Genomic DNA, 23,989 nt, shown 5'->3' with positions numbered 1-23,989 from the left:
CTTAGAGCAAGCACTGCGACCTGACTTTTTTTTTTTTTTTTTTTTTTTAGCATTCTTGTACTTTGGATCATGTCCTGTTCAATTTTTGTTTGTAACTGGATCTGTACGTAAATTTGGAGAAAATTTAAATTTTTATAATACTATGAACATGATTTTCTCTGTTATCAAAGTTTCTTATAAGATGAAGATGTTTTACTTTTAAAAACACAGTTGGCTGTATTTTTGTCGTGGTGGTTATTAAATACGTGGTGTGTGGTGTATACGATAGCTTCATTGCTACTTAGCCAACCACCCTGCTAGACGCTTCCAGGTTACAATGTAATGTGTTGTACGGGAAAGATGCCTCAAAGGCATCTTAAGAACCAGACTTTGGATCCTCGGAGCCCATTCTAAAGCTAGGCAGACACAGGACTACCTGTAACCCCAACACTCAGGAAGCAGAGATGGGGAATTCCTGGGGCAAGCCGCCTAGTCAGACTGGCTGGAACTGGCACACTCTAAGTTCAGCATTAGACATGCTTCAGTAAGTAGAGAGTGATGTGAGAAGATAATTGATAATCAGCTTTGGGTCTTTACATACATGTATGCACATCCATGTGTACCCCACATGTGCTAACACACGTGGACACGTTACAGGAAATAAAAAAACAACCCACACTATCACTGGCAAGGCACTGGCGGGCATGGCCAGCCAGTTCTCATCTCGTGGGGACTGACTCAGAGCTCTAAAAGCTCTCCACCTAGCTAAGTTCCCACCGGCCGGTCGCTACCACGCCACCCCCATGCTCCAGACTTCCCACGGCCTTTTGGGGTGCACTTCTGGCAAACCCAGGCAAGCCGCCAAGTGAAGGAAAACACCACACAACTTAGTTCAGAACCAATGGTAACTCAATCGCTGGGCACAATTAAAACCCTAATCTTGTAAGCCACATTAAATATAAATCCTCCAGTGGTGAATCCTGGCAGATTGACCATCTAAACCAGAAACCACTTGTAGCTGCATCTTGTCCTCCAACTGTCCCCCTCCAAATGGCCTTATCTCTCTCCTGCCTCCTTCCCACCTCCACTCGGAAGTCCCGCCTACTCGCCCAGTGATTGGTTTCTTTATTCATTAGAAGGGTCACATCTAGTCCTGAGTACAGGATTCACTTCTCTCTCAGGCAGCCCCTCCCGGGAAAGCTGAGTTAACATCGAAATACAAACAGCCCCAGGGCTCTCCACAAAGAACACACATAATTCCATTGCAGATCTAGATAGATAGGAGGCAAAATGATCAACACAAATTCAAAACCAACGTGAGCTACAAAGAAACTGCAGGTCATCCTGGGCTACATAGTTGAGATTCTGTCTCAAAAAAAGCTTACAAATCGGGTAGAGAGACAGCTCCGTGGTTAAAGCACTGGCTGCTCTTCCACCGGTCTATGGTAACTCCAGTTCCTGACGACTTGATGGCCTCTCTGGCCTCCACAAGCACCAGGCATGTGCATCAGGTACGCAGATACATACACAGACAAAACACTCATACACATAAATCCTTTTTAGAAATTAAAAAAACAAAACAAAACATAGAAACAGCTACATAGAATTCATGCATGGTGCATGTGTGTGGAGTCTCAGCTCCTCAGGAAGTTGACACTAGTGAGCTGTCTGAGTCAACTCAGACATAATACCTGGGCAACATAACACCTCACCTCTTTTTTCAAAAAGCCAGACGTGATGAACAGACACTTGTAATCCCAACACTTGGAAGTGCAGTGGGGCTGAGCACACATTTTAAGTCAGCTTAGAGCCTCTCAAAAAATAACCACCAAGAATCCTGAAGAGAAGGCTTTCAAGGGTCACTTCTGATATTTTATTCTTTTTTTTCTTTTTTATTGGATATTTTATTTATTTACATTTAAAATGTCATCCCCCTTTCTCCATTTCTCACCCCCCAGGGGCCCCCTATCCCATCCCCCCTCCTCCTTTTTGCTTTTATACCATTTTAATTACATGCAAGTCAGTTCTAGGTTGAGGGACTAGCAATACAATAGATGCAAGTAGTCAAGGAACAAGCAAGACAATAAATATAAATAGTCAAAGAACAAGCAAGGCAATAAACAAAGTTCCGTGATCATTCCTGTGATCACTGTTTCTAAGGGCTTATGGGGATGACCAAAATATCTGAGCCTACTTCCCTGTCCTAGCCCAAAGTCATTTTCATCCTGACATTTTATTCTTAGCAGTGGTATTTCCTGTAGACTTTTTAAAGTACATGCTCTGTTAGGCCACGTCTTTTTTTTAAATATGATTTTTATGTGTATCGAATTATTTAATGTGATGCACTTTAAGAAACATATTGATCAGTTTTATAAACTTCTAGATGTGGTTTTGTTATGGGTTTCTTTATGTACAGTTATAGGTAAGACTCTCCTGTTTCCTTTTTATCTTATATTTTCTCATGAAGCATTGAAATTTTATTAACTTCATATAATAAGGTTTCATGAAGGAGAGTGTCTGTGTGGTTGGAGTAATCTGCCATGTGAAACTTTCTGAGAGACCATGTTTGAAATTTCTACATGATTTTTTAAAATAATGCAAAATCAGTTTCTTTGTTTCTAACTTGGTAAGGTCTATTTGGGGGATGTAAAATTTGGCAAGTAAATTTTTCCAAGAGTTTTCCTAGTGCGTGTTTATTTTCAGATGTTTTAGCATGAAATTGTTCTTCAAGTCTTCTAAAATCTTCCCCTTCAAGCTTGCTGTAACCGTAGTGCCCCCTCATTCTGAAGACGTTTCCAGTGTGCTCTCTCTGGTCTTTCCTGCGAGCCTGCTATTCCATGAAAAGTAGCCTTGTTCATGCTGAAGTTTGCATTTGCTTCTTCATTCTCTTTTTCTTAAATTTTCATTCTTTTTATAAACCTGAAATTAACCTGTCTAGCTCATAAAATTTGTAGATAAACCCTCATTGCACAAACACCCCTTTTTTTGTTGGGATTTTCTCTGTAACAAATAGAATTTTTGCACATGCCATTGTGCTATCTTTGCTAATTCTTATTTGCTTACCCTGTCAATTGACAGGGCTTATCCATTTCTTCCTGTAAGATTTTCATTAGCTTTTTAGATTCTAAAATAATTAGGTATATATGTAGGAGTTTAGAATTATACTTTCTTGATTAATTGAATTAATCTGATAGACCTTTGCAAAGATCTAGAGCCATAACCCCTTCTGAGGAGACCCCACGCTTTTGTTCTTGCCTTTCATGGTTCAAGCCTAAGGTCTTTATGTTGGTACTGGAGTTTGTTTACTTGCTCTGAATTAGCTCAGATTTTTTATTATGCTTTTTAAATTTTTTTATTATTTGTGTGTGAGAGTGGACATCAGAGGGCAACTTTTGGGAAACCAAGTTCTGTCCTTTCACCATGGGCTTACAGGACCACACGAAGGGATTAGATTTAGGTCTTCAGAGTTAAGCGATTCCTGTCTCTCCCTGGCTCCATTCCCCCCTCCCCTACTTTTAATGTTAATTTGTCTTTATTGGTAGAGAGTGTTTGACCTTTAAAAAGTCCCTTTCTCGGTCTTAATTATGCAAGTTTTGTACTTTTATCTGTACTGTGTACATTTATTTCTCTGTATTTTTGTAGATAAGCCAATTAGAAACTAACCTTTGCATCTCATGGAAGCAAAAAACCAATAAAAATGATTTCCTGAATTCTCATTTTGATCTACTCATCTGAGTTTACAGAAACAAATGATACTCCTCTGAACTAAATTTTATGTATTTAAACCAAGTAAATGATGCAGAGTTCTAAAAATATAATTAGTAATTTTAACAAGCACAAATATGAATGGAGTACTTTTCATATGTTAGCTATAATTTTCTGATCCACCTTTAAAGAAACACAGAAGTATCATGAATTAGCTTCCATAACTAAAATATTCTATGTGGGATTTTTAAATTGTTCTATTATGATTATCAAGCTGAAGGTAATAAAATAGAATCAATGTTTATTTTACTTTATTTATGTATTGAATTAATTTTCTACCTAATAGATTTTAGATTTTGGCAAATGCCAAGTACCTTTTGAAATTTTATACTGAATATAAAATAAGGTTTCAGTTATAATATTAAATACTTAGTGACATTTGAAGTGAAAATTGACTTTATAGTTTCACTTTATGAAGGATGTTAGAAAAATGACTATTGTTGTCTTGTTTTGTTGATTGGTTTGTTTGCTCGTAGTGCCAGGAGTGAAAGCCAGGCCTCATGCAGTAGGCAACTGCTCTACCCCAGCTTCATTCTCAGAATCCATCGTAGACTTACGATCCCACTTTATTTTAAAAACACAAGTTAGCACTAATGTTGATTAGCTTATGTTATATGTCAACCTGTACGATGCTTGTGCATTTGCATAGAACATACACACTTAAGATACACTGTTTCTTTTGTTTCAAGGCTTTCTTCACTACTAAAAACATATGGAAGTTCTTTGAAAACACCGTCAGTAGTTTATAGACAGAGACTTTATGAACTACTAATCTTATTACCTCCTGAGACCTATAAAGGTATGTGCCTTAGACCAAAATGTCTTGTTTGTGACTAGTATGGTATTTGAAAATCAATAGTTGCTTGACTGAGTGAATGAATACAAGCGATCACTTAGTGCCTTTTTTTCTTAGATGTCAGATTCCTGTCTCAATCCTCGGGCTCACTGTTTTATAATAAATACAATGCATTTTTATAAACCTTAATTTTTGCCAAGTGTGGCAACAAACACCTGTAATTCTAGTACTTTGGTGACTGAGGCAGGAAGATTGTTAGTTTGATACCTGCCTGGGCTACATAATGAGTTCCTGGCTAGTGTGAATTACATCATACAACCCTACCTTTAAAGGTCAAGGTCAGCCTGTACTACATGGTATGATCTTGTCTTAAAAGAAACAAAACTAAGATATGTTTCTTGTTTTTCCATCTCTACCAGAGACCTGAAAGGCAGTCCCTGCTTAGTTAGCTCCAGACCTGTCTCACCGTGTGCCCTCTGAAAGGTGCCTTGGTGCAGGAGATCCCAGTGCGCTGGGACCGTTTTAGTACTGCACAGGTTAGAAGCAGATCCCAGCACTCGGGGACCATTTCAGTGCTGCACAGCTTAGAAGCAGTTCACAGCACTCGGGACCATTTCAGTGCTGCACAGCTTAGAAGCAGTTCACAGCACTCGGGGACCATTTCAGTGCTGCACAGCTTAGAAGTCTAGGCTGCGGCAAAAGCAACTCTTGGAGTTTGTACACTGAAATAAAAATTACAGGGTTTGAATTTTTAAACATTTAGGAATGTAAGAATATAAACGTATTAATTTATTTTCTGTTAAATGATGACATAAGTCTACCTTTGAAGATTTGTAAGGAGAAAGAAAAAAATCTCAAATTTTTTTTAACTTGTGTTTTCTGAGAATGGAATTTTGGTGATGCAATTGGGAATAATATACACTTCTATATTTGAAGCCACCTCCAAGATGTTTCTTAGGAAACAAAGTCAGGCCAGAGAGATGCCTCAGTGGGTACAGTCACTTGCTTCAACCTGGAGACCTGAGTTTGACCCCAGATCTTTCTCATGCTGGAAAGAGAAAACTGAGTCCCCAGTTTTGCCCTCTGACCGTCACTCCTGTGCTGTGGCACATGCACGTGCTCACACAATCACACACATACCAAATAAATCAAGATGTAATTTAAAAAAATCCTTTTTAAAATCTGGATTCCCTATCAGAAAGGGGAACAAAGCACCAAGAGCTGTAGAAGACTAGAAGGAAGCAGTGTTTTCTAGATACTGTATGGCGTTAAGTTGCGTGTGTGTGTGTGTGTGTGTGCATTGTTTATGACAGTGTACACAAGATCTGCACAGACTCAAGCCAGACAATACCGTAACATAGAGTAGGGAGGTAGGTGTGAAACCTCAGCCCTAGCTGAGGAGCTGTTGGTAACTGACAGCTACCAGGCGAGAAAGAGTTAGTTCTCTTTAAGGCTGTGGCTCCTGGTAGGTTCAGCTCACCCCAGTTGATAGCCAAACTTGTAAGCCTATGTAGGTAGCACTAAGGAGACTCGATGGATTTTTTTTTAAATAAGGACACAAAGTTGAGTGGGTGGAGTGGAGGGTAGATTCCAGAGAAGATGGAGGAGACGGTGAAAGTGGCCAAAGACATTTATGAAATTCTTCAAGAATTAATTTTTTTAAATTTATTTTTGTTATTTTGTTTTGTTTTTTGTTGTTTTTCAAGACAGAATTTTTATGTATAACAACATTAGCTGTTTGGGATTGGGGGTGGGTGTTTTTTAAGAAACAAATCCAAGGACCTACTATGTATTTCTCCAAAAAACAAATTCTTAATTTCTCCTCACTCTTTTTAGAGACTATCTACTTTTCTAATGTGAATTTTAAAACATGGTTTTAATAATCATTTTTCTATTTTACAAAAATAATTATAGACTTTATTATTTTATATTATTTTTATAAAAAATATAGAAAATTATAATATGACTTTCTGTTTTGAGTGAGTTTCAAATTTATAGACAAACTTGAATGAAAGTGTCCTTATATAACCTTAAATAATGATTCAAAGAACTCATGAAAAGGAAGAAAAAATTAGAATGAATCTAGTGGGAGGCCTTGAACAATGCACCTAACTTTGTTGAGATTCAGTTTTCTCAGTTGTAAAGCAGTAGCAAAGAACAAATTTGTGTATCAGGAGGTTGTGAGGTTAGAAACAGCACATGCTAAATAGCCAGGGATACCTATTCTCACAGTTGTTGAGAAATTACATCTGTCCCCATTATGTTTGTCTTGTTTTTATAGAATGATGTATTAGTTAGGGTTTTGACCATGGCCAGTCTTATAAGGACAACATTTAATTGGAGCTGGCGTACAGGTTCAGAGGGTCAGTCCAGTATCATCAAGGCAGGAACGTGGCAGCATCTAGGCAGGTATGTTGCAGGAGGAACTGAGAGTTCTACATCTTCATTTGAAGGCTGAGACTTCCTTTGTCAATGAATTAATATAAATCTCTTTACTGGGCTGGAGAGATAGCTCAGTGGTTAAGAGCACTGACTGCTCTTCCAGAGATCCTGAGTTCAATTCCCATCAACCACATGGTGGCTCATGACCATCTGTAATGGGATCTGATGCCCTCTTCTGATGTGTCTGAAGACAGCTACAGTGTACTTATGTACATAAAAAATAAAATAAAAAATATAAAAATAAATCTCTTTACCTTAGACTCAGGTAGACTCTTCAGACAAGGGCAAAAAGCACTCACATTCTTCACCAAAATACCATAAAAACAGTCTTTAGGCCACATACTGAAATTCTTCTCCACTGAAACCCTCTTAGGCGAGGTCTGCATAGTTCAAATCATACTCAGCAACAAAGTCTTCCATATTCCTAGTAGGTTAGCCCACTAAGCCCAACTTGAAAGAATTCTACTGAATTTCAAAGTCATAAAATCCACATTCCTCCAAACAAAAGCATGGTTAGGCCTATCACAGCAATACCCCAGTTCCACTGGGTAGTGTTTGAGAAGAAAAATTAATGTATATATTACTTGATTATTCTGCCTGTTATATGTTGTTTTTTTGTACTTTAACAATGAATTGAGATTATTGTGATAATAGTTTGCCTTTTATTTCATCTTCGAAACTATAGCAATAAAAGTAAGGTTTTTTCATAAAGATTTTTGCATTTAAGAAAAATTTGTGTTCTGTTTAATACTTTGAATAATCTATGTAGAGCAAAATAATTGAACTTTATCATCAAATAGAGACAAGTACTGAGGCCCTGAATTCTGTCTCATTGCCATAATAAAAGTCATGTGAGTGTGTATACTTTGGAGATGGTTTTCTTGGTACTTGCTCTGCATAAGGATCTGAGTGTGGATCCCTGTCCATGAAAAAGTCAGACCAAACAGCGTGCACCTTTGCCCATTCCTGGGAGGCAGAGACAGGTAGATTTCTAGAGTTTATTTCCCAGCCAGGAAAGCTCCACTGTCAGGAAAAAAGCCTGTCTGAAAAAGTAAGGTGGAAGGCCAGGCACGGTGCTACATGCCTTTATGGGGGACTAAGGCAGGTGGGTCTCTGTGAGTTCAAGGTCTGCCCGGCTTACATAGGGAGTTGCAGGCCGGCTAGGGCTACTCAGTGAGACTCTAAGTGAAGAGCAATTGAGGTAGATCCAATACCGACCTCTAGAACACTCCCCTGTTACATAAACAAGCACATGCCCATGCATCCATACAGACACATCTACACACAAATCCACTGGCTTCTTATAACTTAACTCATAGGACAATAGTAGCCTCTAATGACTTCTTATTCTTTAACACAAAAGGAAAGGAGTCTTCAATTGCATTGTTTGAAGGATAGGATTAAGAACATACCTGTAGAGCCAGGTGTGTAGCCAGTGTCTTTCATCCTAGCACTCAGGAGGTCAAGGCAGAGGCAGGCGGATCTCTGAATTCAAGGACAGTCAGGGCTACAGAGAAACCTTGTCTTGAAAAACAAAAGAAAGAAAATAGCTGTAAGGGTCTGGTCGTATCAGTTGTTGTGACATATTGCCAGATGTTGATCTTGTAAGACATATAAAAGATGTATAAGAACTTGCCAGTTTTTATACAGGAAGGCTTTTGTTTTTAAAGTATGTGGGTGTTTTGCCTTGCCTGCATGTGTGTCTGTACACAAATGTGTGTACCTGGTACTCAAGGAGACCAGAAGAGGGCCCCAGAATCCCTGGAACTGGAGTTAACAGATGATTGTGCACTGCTGTTTGAACACTGGGATTTAAACCCACGTCCTCTGCAAATGCAGCCAGTGCTTTTAACCACTGAGCCGTCTCTCCAGCCCTACTTACATGGAACATTTTTAAGAACTGAAATAACGTTTTTCATGATAGTTCAGCAAATAATAATGTTTTTCTCAAAGAGTAATTTCAGGAAAGCATGGTGGCTCACACCTGTAACCCCAGCTTTCCTGAGCTGGGCAAAAGGAACTGGTCAAGGTCAGGGCTAACTTGGGCCGTAAGAGTAAGACTCTAACTCAGAAAACAGAGGAGGAGAAAGAAAGTACGTGATTGGCTTAGTTCTCCGATGGCTGCAGAATACAATTTTGAGTTAATTTTTATTTGCTATCCTAGGTTTGACGTAGATAAGTACTTTCTCCAGAATCAGTTAGTCAAGGAATCACTGTAACTGAGAAATAGTTCCACTATTTTCACACTTTGGCAACAAAAATACTTCTCACGTTGTACTAACAACAAACTCATTTTACTCAGTGTCACATGATAGTAGTTAAACTCGAAAACATTCCATTAATCCACTCTGATTTGTTGTGTTAAGGCCTCACTGGCTCCTTTCTACCCTCTCTGATTCTGTCTGCAAGCCTCATAGTGCTTTTGTTTGCGTCTTCTAGAAAACTGCTGCCTCCCCTCATGCTATAGTGAGAGTTAGGCCAGTCCAGGCAGCACAAACCTGTGAGACTGAGTCAGCAAGAGCTAAGACACAGCCTGCTGGAGACTGTAGTCATGGTAGCCTGAGTAATTAGTGAAACCTGGCTCAATATAAAGAGGTTGGGGACTGTAATCCACGTGACAGATTTCTTACCTAGTATGTGCAGGCCCATCCTTCTCCACAGCATCTTAACGCGGTTCGAATAAGTGTAAGCTCAGCACAGTGGTTAGTTAGAAGCTCTGGTTCTAGCCAGCTGCCTGGGTTCAATCTGGCTGCATTAAGATCTCTAACAGTGATATACTATCCCTGTTTGCTGGTCTAACCTTACAACATTTCTTAAAGAGGGCTCTTTCCTAAGCTGTTAGTATGTTTTACAACACCTATTATCGTTAATAAATTTTTGTTACCAGTGTTATGCTTAGTAGTACAATAAAGTTTTTTAAAGTTTTAAACATAATCTCATTATCTAATTTTCGTAGTTTAAAAATTACTAAATGTCAAATATCTATACAGTGCCCAAGTTTGGAGCTGTCTCATAAATGCAAGTATATAACAGAGAACTGCCTATCACCTCTGCCTGGTGCCACCTTTAGGTCCACCACCAATTAAAAAACAAAGGAAACACATTAACAAACTAAATTGTACTAGAGAGCTATCACCTTCAAAATCCAGACTATCTGTAGTTTTATATATTTATATGTAAACATAAATTATGTTTATAGTTCTATAGGACAGATAATGTATTTTCAAATGAATTGGGTGAAGGAAAACATATAGAACATAGATTCAAAGAGACAAGATATATCAACAGGCTGCAACATGTAGTCCTTATATAGATCTGGATTCCATCATAGAAACATGCATAAAATCACATCACACAATTGGAAATTTGGGTACAGAGTACATATTTGACGTTTAGTGGCTTTTAAAATATGAAATAATGATGGTGAGATTATGTTTAAAATGGAACATTCATAGCTTTAGTGATCACACTTTTGTGGATAGAATGATACAGTTTTGGATAACTTCAAAGTAGGGGGAAGGATGCTAGCTAGGCTAGGTTAGGATTGTTCCAGCTGGTGCGAGCAGTGCTGAGTGTGTGCTGTGCAGGGACCTGGGTAAGAACCCTGCTGGCTCCTTTGAGGCTTCACCTTTTTCATAATAAATGTGTAATATTTTCAGCTTTAGCTATTTTTTTTTTTAGATTTATTTATTTTACTTATGAGTACACTGTAGCTGTCTTCAGACACACCAGAAGAGGGCATCAAATCTCAATACGGATGGTTGTGAGCCACCATGTGGTTGCTGGGATTTGAACTCAGGACCTCTGGAAGAGCAGTCAGTGCTCTTAACCGCTGAGCCATCTCTCCAGCCCCAGCTTTAGCTATTTTTAAAACCAATTTTTTCCTCCTCTGCCTTCCTTTTTCTTTTGAGAGGAGATTACAGTATGACGTTCAGGAAGGCCTCCAACCAGGTCCTGGATTCAAGCAATCCTCCTATGTCAGCCTTCTGTGTAGATGGAATTATGGAAGTATCCAACCTTGCCAGGCTAATTTTTCTTTCCTGGTGCTAATGAGTGAACTAGAAAACATAGATGCAGGGCAAGTTTCATGCTGCTACCGAGCTACATACCCAGCCTTGTTTAGTTGTTTTATTTTGTTTTAATACAAAGTCTCTATATAGTCTTGGCTGTCCTAGAGCTTAATATGTAGATCAGACCATCCTTGAACTCAAAGAAAGCCTCCTGCCTTTGGCTCCAAGTGCTTGGATTAAAGGCATATGCCACCATGCTCAGCTGGGTGTTTTGTTTGCTCTCTTCTTTTCTTCCCCTTTTCTTTTACAAGGAAAAAACCCCACAATTATTCATATGCTCATGGCATGAGAGTATTGGACTCATACATTTTTGTACTTCGTGTAGTTTTGTTTTAAACGGTGGTAACATGCACTTACTCCTAAAAGGCATATATCTCACTGTGTCATTTCACTGGCTGTTCTCTGCCTGGGGAAAAGTGGACACACAACTGAGCTAATCGTGTGTAATGTAGTTGCCAAAGACAAGAAATAAAGTCTCGGGCTATCATACTAAACTTGGTCAGTGCAGGCTAGCCCTCAGCCTGAGCTTTCCTTTATCTCAGACTCTAAGGATAAAAACTAGTACTAAATTGCTAATTGCTGTTCTTCTCTGGCTCAAGGGAACCTCTGTGCTATCCTCAAAGAGCTGGCTGCCGAGCTGACTGCCCCTGATACCCAAGCAGCGGCATCTACGTGCTTTCTGCCTGCCCTTTGTCATCCAGATGACCTTTTGATATTAAGTCCTTTGCTGCAGGAGACTGACCATAGGTTCATTGAAGAACAGGTATGGTGGTTTTAATAGAATTCTTGAGACTTTTGTCTTGAATGATTTTTCAACCCTTACATATTTTTCCCCCGTGTAGCTCCTGCTTGGCAATGGCGTTGCCTGTGGAAGTCTAGAATATGACCCTTTTTCTATCTATGAGAAGGATGTAGATGGAAACTCTGTGCCTAAGCCCCTGCCTCCAGCGCTGTCCGTTATTAGCTCTGCATCCAAGCTCTTTGGGGTTGTCTGTGCTCATGTGGACGAAGCTCAGAGGTAAATCTCTTCAATAACTGCTTATCCTGAAGTATGACTTCCACTTCTGTGATCACATTGCTGGTGGGTGAAAGAGATGCCATCAGATGACCTCATTAACCTAAGAGTGTCTCCTCAAACAGGTGTAGATAAAGTCTGTTTTCATGTAGCTAATACTGATACGAACTTACCAAATGTAATCCTCCCATGATCTTCCTCCCTCCTTCCCTCCTCACCTTTCACTCTAGACCACAGGACGTTTGAGTTCAAGCTTGACTTTTATCCTGTGATTTGATGTAATCATACCCCCTAGTGGACAGCAGCTAGGTAGAAAGTTTACGTTAGTCTCTTAGAGAACACTTAAACAGTAGTCTTGCCATGCAGTTATTTCTGAAGCAAGTCTGATACAGTTTGTTTATGAATAGCCCACGTCTTCTGCCAGCCTTCTGATAAAAAGAATATTCTTTCCTTTACAACAGAATAACTATTTTTCTTTCAGACAAGTGTCTGATACGCCATGTAGGAAGAGTTTCAAAGAGACAATTTCTTCATTTTATTACATTTAAGGAAGTTTAAATTGTGCTCATCATTTTATCTACCTAGGTTATAAGACTGTAGTGAATATTCAGGGTTTGGAAGAAGCTTTTCTTTGTTGTAATTAAAATGTTCAGACATAACAAAGTTATTCTGTTTGGATTTTTTTCCTGATTTGATTTGAAGTGAATGAAAACAATAGGCAGGAATTTCAAAGGTTGTCTGTTGTTAGTGTGTTTTGTTTTTTAAAGGGAATGGCCCTGCAGAATCCCAGAAACAGAAAGTAGGTTGTTGTAACTTCTTGTAGGAGTCCTCCGAGAACTATAAGAGAGAAGCTATGTGAATAAGTGGCTAGCCTCCGGTTGTCCCACTTTGGGCTCTTGTTACTGACAGGTGACAGGTCTGTGTGTGCTCTTGTGTGTACAGGTACATGTGCACGCCTATAGAGGTCAGATGATAGCCACTGTTTCATTTTTTCAGATCACAATCTGCTAATCTCCTAAATTAAGTCTCTGACTTGTATAGAGCTAGCCCAGTGGAGCAGCAGCAAGGATCCCCCGTCCCTCCCCCCAGCACTGTGACCACAAGGCCGGCATTGTTTACGTGAGTGCTGGGCTCTCAGTTCGCGTCTTCACTTGCTGAGCCAACTCCGTACTCTAGACACTTTTTCTTGATGTGTTCAGTTTCTGCGTTTCTAAATAAGAACTGGCTTAATTAAAGTGTCCATACCTAGCAAGTATGGTGTGCTGGCCTGTAATCTCAGGACTGGACCTCTGATGCAGAATAATTTTCAGTTACAGTGGAGCCTGGTCTATACAGGGAGATGCTCTCTAAAAAAAACAAAATATCAACAAATAAAAGGAAAACAGAAAAGTATCCATTTTTTAAATGTTTCAAAGCATTTTATTATTACTATGGTTAGCATTATGTTTGAACAGTTATGAAGAAACCTGCTAAGGGGTTATTCAAGTTTAAAATACAGTTTTTTCATGTATTTATGTATTTAGAACTGAAATTATTGGGACTGAAAAAACATGGCCCAGAGCTAGTCTTATTGATTATTAAATATAATCTTGTTGATTACTTGGTGCTTATTGTCCTGTTAGAGGACCAGTGTTGGAATCCCAGCACCCGCATTAGCAGCTCACAAACACCCATAACTCCAGTTCCAGAGGTCTGAAGTCTGCTTCTAGCTTCCTTGCATGCACACACACAAGCAGGCAAAACATATACAAACACATGTAAATAAAATACACTTTCCATGTCAGAAGTCTGAGGACAGTTTGTAGGTGTGAGTTCTCTCCTCCCACCATGTGGACTGAGGGATTGAGCTAGGTTTATCAAACTTGGTGGCAAGCGCCTTCACCCAGGAGTCTGGTCTCCCTCGTCTGTTTTATTTTATTTTAAACTCTGTCATCATCATCACCCTCTTCATTTCATTTAGTTAATTAGTCATGCATGGGTGAGGTGTGGGGGGGAATCAGTTTCTCCCCTTCTACCATGTGGTTCCAGGAATCAAAGTGAGGGCATCTTTTTTTTTTTTAAAGATTTATTTATTTTATGTATGAGAACACTGTAGCTGTCTTCAGACACACCAGAAGAGGGCATCAGATTCCATTACAGATGGTTGTGAGCCACCATGTGGATGCTGGGAATTGAACTCAGGACCTCTAAAAGAACAGTCAGTGCCCTTAACCGCTGAGCCATCTCTCCAGCCCCCAAACCTCTATTTTTAAGTGGCATAAGAAAGAATGCCTTGCCGGGCGGTGGTGGCGCACGCCTTTAATCCCAGCACTTGGGAGGCAGAGACAGGCGGATTTCTGAGTTCGAGGCCAGCCTGGTCTACAGAGTGAGTTCCAGGACAGCCAGGGCTACACAGAGAAACCCTGTTTCGAAAAACCAAAAAAAAAAAAAAAGAAAGAAAGAAAGAATGCCTTGATCTCACTGGCCTCAAGGCCAGGATCCTCCTGTCTTATGCTCCTTCCTGTTAGGATGGCAGGCTTGTATCTCTGCCTGGTTTAGGTAAGCTTCTTGCTAAGAGGCCAAATTCTGTAATAGTAAAAGTCAAACATTGCACATTTTTTGTATAATTGTCAACATTGAATAAATGAATTTGGATATTCTCAAATAATAGCATTCAGTTTTGTCAGCTACCTGTGGTAGTCAGTTTATAATAAAGAAAAATTATTTTTGCTTATAAATTTAGAGGTTCCAATCAGTGGTTGAACCAATGGATGTGTGTCATGTTGGGACTGCCTACCAGGGCAGAAGTAGCCACCTCACGGTCAAGGAGCAAAGGACGTGGAGACCTAGGTCCTCAGTCCTCTTGAAACACTCACCTAGTCACCCAAAAACCTCCCAATAGGTCCCACTTTACCTGGACTCTCAGTTGGGGACCACAGCCCTTAGCATGAAGTCTTGGAAAGCCAGCCATAGCACCAGCTCCTGGAGTGTGTTCCCACCGTCAGCTACCACAGGCAATTAAACAGCATAAAGTATGAGTTTTAAAGTGTTTTTTATCGTAGCCATTCTGAGTGGTGTGAGGTGGAATCTATGATTTTCATTTCCCTGATGACTTAAGGATGCTGAACATTTCTTAGGTGTTTCTCAGCCATTCACTTTCTAATTTTTTTTAACAAAACAATGCTTTCCTTCTTGCTGATTAATAAAAATGCTTTCCTATTAGTTATGATGTATCTTTTCTTAAAATGTTTCAAGTTGATGGGTAACAGTTTCTCACTTTAGTAGTTACCACAGAATGCAAAATGCAGTAACAGGGGTTCGGCTGCTCCCTATTTGATTTGACCGTACAGTCTTTGCTGTGTTTAACTCTTGTTGCTGTTCATTCAGGGTTCTGATACTGGAGCAGCTTTTGAACAGCATAAAGCACACCAAAGGAGCACGTCAGCAAACAGTCCAGCTGCATGTTGTTGCTGCCGTTTCTAACTTACTGAAGGTAATTGTCGTAGTTAGGGTTTTACTGCTGTGAACAGGCACCATGACCAAGGCAGCTCTTATAAGGACAACATTTAATTGGGACTGGCTTACAGGTTCAGAGGTTCAGTCCATTATCATCAAGGCAGCATCCGGGCAGGCATGAGGCTGGAGGAGCTGAGAGGCCCTACCGCTTGTTCCAAAGGCAGCTAGGAGAAGATTGGCAGCTAGGAAGAGGGTCTTAAAGCCCACGCCCACAGTGATACACCTACTCCAACAAGGCCACACCTCCTCCAACAAGGCCACACCTCCTAATAGTGCCACTCCCTGGGCCAAGCATATACAAACCACCACAGTAATTTTACTTAAACTCACATAAATACTTCCTATTTTGGAATACTTTATAATAACTAAGTAGGTTGTATTCTGATGCTTCTGCAGAAATTTATTATTCATTTTTCTTAATCTCTGTTGAAAATGTCTCAGGATTGGGAATTTTCCTTGACTTTTTTCTCCGTACAAAACTTGTTAGCAACTGACCTTGGGTTAGTGCCATGTCTTACCTAACTAAATCTGATAACCTAGGCCAGGCATTGGTGGACTGTGGTCTACGACCAAATCCAACTGCTGCTGTAGTCTTCATTAGTCATTGATTTTTATGGACATAGTGATTAGGGACTTCTGTGTTCTTGGTTTGTTGTTTTTTAAGTGATGAAATACTTGATTGACAAGAATTATGCATTCCTAACTAGATCAGAAAAGTTGCTGTATTTGTACATTCTAATTGTTTTTCATCTGCTTTAGTATGTGGCTGGCTCTAAACAAAGTTTAAGTCCAGAAGTAAGAAGACTTGTGCTGACACTAGTGTTGGGAGCACTAGAAAGTCCCAGCCCCCTGCTGAGATGTGCAGCTTCGGAAGCATGGGCTCGATTAGCCCAGGTGGTTGATGATGCAGCCTTTGCTGCTGGGTTAGCTCAAGTTAGCTTTGACAAGTAAGTGGATTCCTTAATGTCCGTGGGCTGTTGCCAAGTGGGAGATAGTTTGCTGTTGAATGAAACTAGTAAGAATGTTGTTCTATAAGTAACTTAAAAAAGAAAATGTGACTGGATGTTTTCAGATGGAGGAAACCCTCTTGGTCTGAAGAGTGATCATCATTACATGGACATTGTAGTTGCCACCAATAAATAGACTCTAGGACAGTGGGACAGTCCTGTCCTGTAAAGTACAGATGATACAGTAGCAGAAGCAGTCTGCAGGGAGAGCCATAGACTGCAGACCACAAGAGAGGGTCGCTCTTGACCTCTGCGACTTTGGAAAGGCCACTCAACCCTTCTAGCTGGCTGTCTTGAACTGTTCTGAAGAGGTGGTCAGTAATATAGTCTTACTTATTTAAGAATGTTTAAGGGAACAGGTTATAAATTTGAAAATAATACTAAAACAATTACAAATAAGGGTCCATGATTATGCCTGGTATGGTGGTAGCACATACTCACAAACCTCAAGAAACAAGCAGAATTGCCACCAGTTTCCTTTCAGACCAGCACAGGCTACATAGGAAGGCCCTGCCTCCATCAAAGTAGATGGCTATGAGTTTGATGGAAACAGACCAACTGTTTAGTAGCTTTCTGGTGGTGTGAGTGCTTTGGCCCTGACTCAGATCTCCCTCTGCTACACTAAGTAGTCAGTCTGTGGAAGTTATCTCTAAAGTACAGCAGTGATAACAAAGCCACAGGATTGTGTGGGAAGGAAGAGCTAAAGGGCCTAAATACACTTAAATTCCCAGTAAATAACAACTTCCCTTATAGTTTTAGTATACCAGTTCTTAAACTGATGTGGTGGAATTAAAATGTCCCCATGTACATTTTTTAAAATGTGACCTAGTAATAAAATAGTACTAATATCAACCTTATAAAATATATGTATCAATGTTTATGTCATATATGGTATATATGTATATATATGTTGTATGCAATGAGTATATGTATGTCATGTACAGTGTGCATCTCTGAAGTGGTCATGATGAAAAGATGGTGGGGTGTGGTGGTGCACACCCTTAGTCCAGCATTCAAAAGGCAGATGCAGGTCTATCTCCCTGAGTCCTAAGCCAACCTGGTCTACACTGTGAGACCTAGCCTTCAAATTAAAAAAGAAAAAAGAAAAGGAAAGATACCTTTCCACTTACTTTGGAATGTTTCATTCCTTTATAATAAGTATATCTTTTAATTTTATAACTATTATGAAAAGTTTGTCTATGTAACAAGTTACAGTCATTGAAATATTTTTATCTTCACTTGTTTATTGTGTATGTGCATGGGTGAGTGGTGCACATGTATGTTTTTGGGTACTCGTGTGTGTGTGCGTGTGTGTGTGCGTGTGTGTGTGTGTGTGTGTGCGTGTGTGTGTGTGTGTGTGTGTGAATCCATATGCAAGGATGTGTAGGTATGGTTTTGGATGTTTGTATGTGTGGTGGTATGCATGTATTATGTAGGTGTGCCTCTCTACAGCATGCATATGGAGCTCAGAGGACAATGTATGGAGATAGAGTCTCTCCAGCAGAGTGAGTCCTGGGTCACCAGTCCTTACATGCTGAGCCGTACATGCTTGAGTCGTCTTTGGTTTGTCTTTCCTGTGCTTGTTTTTATTTTTGTTTCTATACGTGCAGATTGAAGTCAGCGAGAGATGTGGTTACCAGAACAGGCCACTCACTGGCTCTAGGATCCCTGCATAGGTACTTAGGGGGCACAGGGCCTCAGCACTTGAGTTCTTGCATTGGAGTCCTTTATACCCTGTCTCAGGACAGTACTTCTCCTGACGTGCAGGTGAGTACCTCACGTGACACCCTCCTGAAATCCGTGACTTGTCCATGATTCAGATTCTGTTTTAACTCACAACTAATATTCTGTGTTAAAGGTCAAAGCTGTTGATAGACTTTAAGAATTTAAATCTTTCCTCCACTCATACTTATAAGTCCCCAAAGTCAGTCAGTGTCCTTTCTGAAAAGTGGATAACTCTTTCATTAGAGACTCCAGCATCCAAGCTTGTTGGGTTCTAGCTGCTGTACAGCAGTCTTCCAAACACACTGGCACAGCTGGTCCTCACGGTCGTTTACAGTGGGAAGTCCCTAAGAGGGGAGCTGAGGCTTTCAGAAGCCAAGTACTTCTTCATGGCTGAGAAGCTAATAAATTGAATGAAATTAAAAAGCAAACAGATGAACAGATTAGAAACTGAAAACCCATGTTAACCAGAATACTATACGTTGTGTGTCACCCATTTCTATCAACTTTACCATTCCTCTGGCATCTTAACCAAATCTGGATTGATTTCTAGTCTCCTAATTGTGGGGTGCTTTGTTTTGTTTTGTTTTGTTTTGTTTAGACAGGGTTTCTCTGTGTAGCCCTGGTTGTCCTGAAACTTGCTCTGTAGACCAGGCAGGCCTCAGAGATCAGTCTTCATCAGACTCCCAAGTGCAGGGATTAAAGACATATGCCCTCCCACTTGGCCGTGGTTGTTGCTTTGGGGGATCATGCTTCTTCCATATATCCTTGGGGCTTTTGTTACAGTTTGTTTTCTACATAGCTCTGGCTGGCCTCGAACATGTCGTCAGTTAAACTGCCTCAGCCTCTCAGATATTCTGTTTTGCTTATTTTCCTTCTCTCTTGCCGCTTATATATGTCCCCAGTTTTTATAGTGGTCTTCTGAATGACCTTAACTATTTCTTAATTATTCTGTTCCACTCTTTTCTAGATATGGAACCAGATTTGTCTAAAATGTTTTATTTCACAGCCTCTCTGCTGAAGAGCTTAGCAGGCTGCTCAGGCTAGGCTTGTTTTGGTTAATTGGTTTGAATTGGTTTGATTTTTTTTTTTTTTCAGAACTGGGGATTAAACCCAGGTCCTGTTTATGTCAACAACTGTACTCACTAATGACCCACATCCCAGACTCTTGTTGACTCTTAGACAGGGACTCACTAAGTTCTGCAGCCTGGCCTTGAACTTGTTGTTATCCAGGTTGCCCTTAGCGTGCCTGAGCCCCTGAAGAACTGGGACTTAAGGCTTGCACCACTACCACCCTGGCGTGTTGTTTCACTTTATTTTGTCTTATTTTGAAGTCACGTCTCATTGTGTAGCCCAGGCTGACACCATGATCCTCCTGCACCAGTGCAGCTCTTAACCAGCTTCCCAGCCGTCACAGACCCATCTCTGTTACTGTCTCCCAAGACAGACCTCTCCTACAGATGCCTGTCTGCTACAGATGCCTGTCTGTCTGCTACAGATGCCTGTCTGTCTGCTATAGATACCTGTCTGCTCTGCTTCCAGGATTCTCTTAGCTTAAGGGTTCCCTTTGTTCTTCCTCCTCTTACCTTATAATCCTAACGTTTTTGTTTTTATTGCTGCATATTAATTACATATCACGGTTGTATATGATGTATATTGAGTGTTTCATCCCCTGTACCATCCCATCACCCCTCACGGATTTCCTTCCTTTTCCCAGCTAGTCCCGCTCACGTCCATGGCCACCTCCTCTTTTCTTTTTCTAATTCTTCCCCCTCCTCTTCCTCTCCTACTCCCCCTTTTCTGTCTTCTTCTTTTTTATATTTTGCATAAGTGGGATTAGTCAGAGTATACTCTCTGATGTCTAGCTTCCTTCATTTTTATTATTTACATGAACAATAAGGCATTTATAACAAACTAGATTTATCCAAGCTGTTAGCAAAAGTATTGTCGTGGAATTCTTACTGCTAATTGGTCTCTAGATACGTCATCCTACATCCGACAGTTGTCTGAGTTGGTCTTATATTTTTTTTATTAAAGGTAGGGATTTTCTTGACTAGAGAGATGGCTTAGTGGCTAAGAGCAGTTCCAACCACTCAAAACCATCTGTCAGTCTAATTTTAGGGAACCCAGCACCCTCATGTGGCCTCTGTGGTCACCAGGTGTGCATGTGACACACACATATACATGTAGACAAAACACACAGATGGTATAAGATCAATATCTTTTTAAAGACATTTTACAAACTTGCAGAGCTCACTTACTCTCTTTTCAGGTGGGTAGTGGCACATCCATTCCATAATTCCCATTGCTTTTTAATTTGCTAAAAACGAAGACCAGTTTAGTGACTTGTGTTTTGTGATGTGGCTATGACATTTTATTTCCGTCCGTCCTTGCAGACCTGGGCTCTCCATTCTCTGTCACTGACCATTGATTCTGCGGGTGCACTCTATCATGGGCACGTGGAGTCTACCCTGTCACTCATCGTCATGTTGTTGCTAAGTGTGCCTCCAACTCATGTGCAAGTTCACCAGAGTCTTGGTCGCTGCTTGAACGCCCTCATTACCACGTTAGGCCCAGAGCTACAAGGTATGCAGAGGCCACTTGTGATGTGTTACAAGAAGAATATACACATAGAAATAACTTAAGGCTTAGTTTCTGTGCTTAGCTTGTAAGAAGTGTTCAATATGTTTTGTTAGATGAAGTTTTCTATTTAGTCAGCCTTGTGTCTCGTACCTTGAAATACAGAAGTGCCATATTTAGAGAGATAGCCTAAGAAAAAAATTACTTGCCTACATAATTACAGTGACAGCCATAAAGTACTCTATAGGTATGTAGCATAAGCACTGCTCTGCCAGAAATAAATAAATCCAAAGTTTCAAATAGTCAGACCTCTTCAGATGACATGGCATATGATTATAATACATGAAAATAACTCAAGCAGTACTGTCAGAGATAAGTTGGTTGGCAATTTCTAATTCTACTTTTTTACCAAATCTTATATTTCATGTGTATTTGGTAAAACCTGTAAACAGTCTTGGATCCTTTTTATTTATTTATTTTTGTTTTCTTTTATTGTGTTTTTTTTTACACCCCAGATTTTATTCCCACCCCCACTCCACCCCTGTCCACCCTTCTACTGTTCCATATCCCATACCTCCAACCCATGCCCCTGTCTCCATGAGGATGTCCCCACTTCCCTCTCCCCACCCCACATGACCTCTAAATTCCCTGGGGCCTCCAGTCTCTTGAGGGTTAGGTGCATCATCTCTGAACACCGACCCTGTAGTCCTCTGCTGTTTATGTGTTGGGGGCCTTATATCAGCTGGTATATGCTGCCTTTTAGGTGGTCCAGTGTTTAAGAAATCTCGGGGGTCCAGATAGAGACTGCTGGTCCTCCTACAGGGTCCCCCTCCTCCTCAGCTTCTTCCAGCTTTTCCCTAATTCAACCACAGGCGTCAGCAGCCTCTGTCCATTGGCTGGATGCAAACATCTGCATCTGACTCTTTCAGCTGCTTGTTGGAGTCTTCTAATAAACATTTCAATTAAGAACAAGCTAATGGGGCTGATGAGATGGCTCAACAAGTAAGGACAAGGTATTGCCAAGCCTAATAACCCGAGTCTCAGCCCCAGGCTCCACATGGTGGAAGAAAAGAACCACTTAACCAATTCCTGCCAGGTTGTCCTCTGATCCTCACACACCCAAATACAAACACACAAAGTAGAAGGTTAAGAACAAGATAGTGTACCAGTATTTCTTCCTCTGTGTGTGTGTGTGTGTGTGTGTATCAGTATGTCACTTTATTATTCTGTGTGTGTGTGTGTGTGTGTGTATGTACATGTATGTGCAAAAGCCTCCCACATGCTAAGCATATACTTTGCCACTGACTGGTGCCCCAGCCCATGTCTCTGCTTTTATGGTAGAAATCTATGAAAAAAATTTAATGACTTTAAGTCCTTATATATGTTTAAAGAGTAGTTAGGCTTTATAGGCTAATTATTAAAAGATTTTGGCTTTTTATTTCAGGTAACAGTACTTCCGTGTCTGCCTTGAGGACTTCCTGTCTGCTGGGTTGTGCTGTGATGCAAGACCATCCAGGCTGCCTGGTCCAGGCTCAGGCCATCTCGTGCCTTCAGCAGCTTCACATGTTTGCTCCACGCCATGTCAACTTGTCTAGCCTGGTCAGCTGCCTCTGTGTGAGTGTGAAAGGATAGTGAGCTCCTAGTTTCCAAAACTCGAATTTATCCCAACTTAGTTGTTTTTTTAGATTATGTAAATTGTGCTATATGTATGACTGTTTTCTTTCAGTCTGTTTTAGAAAGGAGAAGGGGACTACGGTCATATATCTACCTCTGAGCCTCTCAAACACGGATATTTTTCTCCCATTACTGTTGAACACAAATCTTGGAGTACTTACTCATTAATTGAGACAGTTACTGAATGCTTATACTATTGTACTCACTGTACAAGTTACAAGTGCCAGAGGACCTGCAGATGTTTTGTGTGGTCCTGGTTTTCTTCTGTTCTAATTATCAAAAGTTCTGACCCAGGTGGACAAGTGAGAATTGGAGAGAAGGCTTAGTGGGTAAGAGAGTGCTCACACTGTGAGCCTGAGGGCCTGAGTTTAACCTGCAGCACCCACTGGAAGCAGAGCTGTAACTAGGGAGTAGAGATGGGTAGGTGCTCTGTTCACAGTGATGTTGAAATAGCAAACTCTAGGTTCAATGACAGATGGTTTCCCAAGGGAATGAGGCCAAGAGTAATATAGCAGAACCCTGGAAGCTGTCTTGTGAACTCCATGTGCTCTTGGAGTGGCATGCCCAACACACACTCACACACACATATGTATAGAGAAGAAGAGATATTTTGGCTACATACACATCACATCTGGGTTTTCATAATGTATCTAACAAATGCAGAAAACTAAAGCCAGTCAACCAGAAGTTCTGGTCAAGTGGTTCATAAACCTTCGTTGCGTTTATGATTTTTCTAGGGCATGACCGGTGTCTGTCTAGACTTGCCTCGAAAGTTGAGCTCCAGGATAGCAATAAATATGATCCAACACAACGTCACAGACTTACTAAATGTTATTTGCAAGTCCTTTTTGTTGGAAGAGTGTTGTTTTTTGTTGTTTGGTTTTAACTTGGTTGTGTGATTTTCCAGCATGAATGTTGTAGGTGATGTGTAACAGTGTCACCCTGTTGGACACACATAAAGGCAGTCTATTCATTCTAAAGTTTGAGGCAAACTATGGAGTATTTCAGACCTTAAAGAAACATCTAAAGCTCTCACATTATCCCATCTTTTGTAGAATGATGTTTGCATCATTAAAGCAAGTCTTTGAAAGATAGTCTGAGTGCCACAGCATCAAACAGTATACCAGATATAGTCACAGCTTGGTGTAATCTCCTCTCCTGGATTCCTTGTCCAGTTGCCATCTTTATTATTTTGTTACTGCCCTTGTGAGTTCTATGACAAGATCATAGCCATTCTTTTGTCACTTCCTAGCTGTGTAGTGTCCCATAAACTCCTCCAGGCTCAGCTACACAGCATTGCACAGATACCAGTTGTAGTAACACATGACCACTCACTGAAATAGCATCGACACATCTTAAGTAACAACATTAGTTATTGATGCTAAGTGTCATATAATACTTTACAGATATGATGTACCTAACTCATGTGAGTCAGTCACATGTA

General features: G+C 40.4%; 1 protein-coding gene across 2 annotated transcripts in view; it reads left to right on the top strand.

The window, feature by feature from the left end:
* Heatr5a (HEAT repeat containing 5A) overlaps window positions 1-23,989 on the top strand; it is a 98,476-nt gene that overhangs the window by 32,689 nt on the left and 41,798 nt on the right. For both annotated transcript variants that reach the window (XM_028757465.1, XM_028757464.1), the window contains exons 14-21: window positions 4,434-4,543; window positions 11,652-11,815; window positions 11,895-12,070; window positions 15,434-15,539; window positions 16,322-16,509; window positions 18,180-18,336; window positions 20,688-20,877; window positions 22,316-22,485. In XM_028757465.1, the coding sequence (XP_028613298.1) occupies window positions 4,434-4,543; window positions 11,652-11,815; window positions 11,895-12,070; window positions 15,434-15,539; window positions 16,322-16,509; window positions 18,180-18,336; window positions 20,688-20,877; window positions 22,316-22,485 (1,261 nt within the window). The remainder of the gene's footprint in view (window positions 1-4,433; window positions 4,544-11,651; window positions 11,816-11,894; window positions 12,071-15,433; window positions 15,540-16,321; window positions 16,510-18,179; window positions 18,337-20,687; window positions 20,878-22,315; window positions 22,486-23,989) is intronic.

The sequence above is a fragment of the Grammomys surdaster genome, unplaced genomic scaffold, assembly GCF_004785775.1.
Source record: "Grammomys surdaster isolate TR1022 unplaced genomic scaffold, NIH_TR_1.0 126163, whole genome shotgun sequence".
Classification (NCBI taxonomy): Eukaryota; Metazoa; Chordata; class Mammalia; order Rodentia; family Muridae; genus Grammomys; species Grammomys surdaster.
Note: the sequence above shows the minus strand (reverse complement) of the source record. Positions and strands in the feature narration are given on the sequence as shown.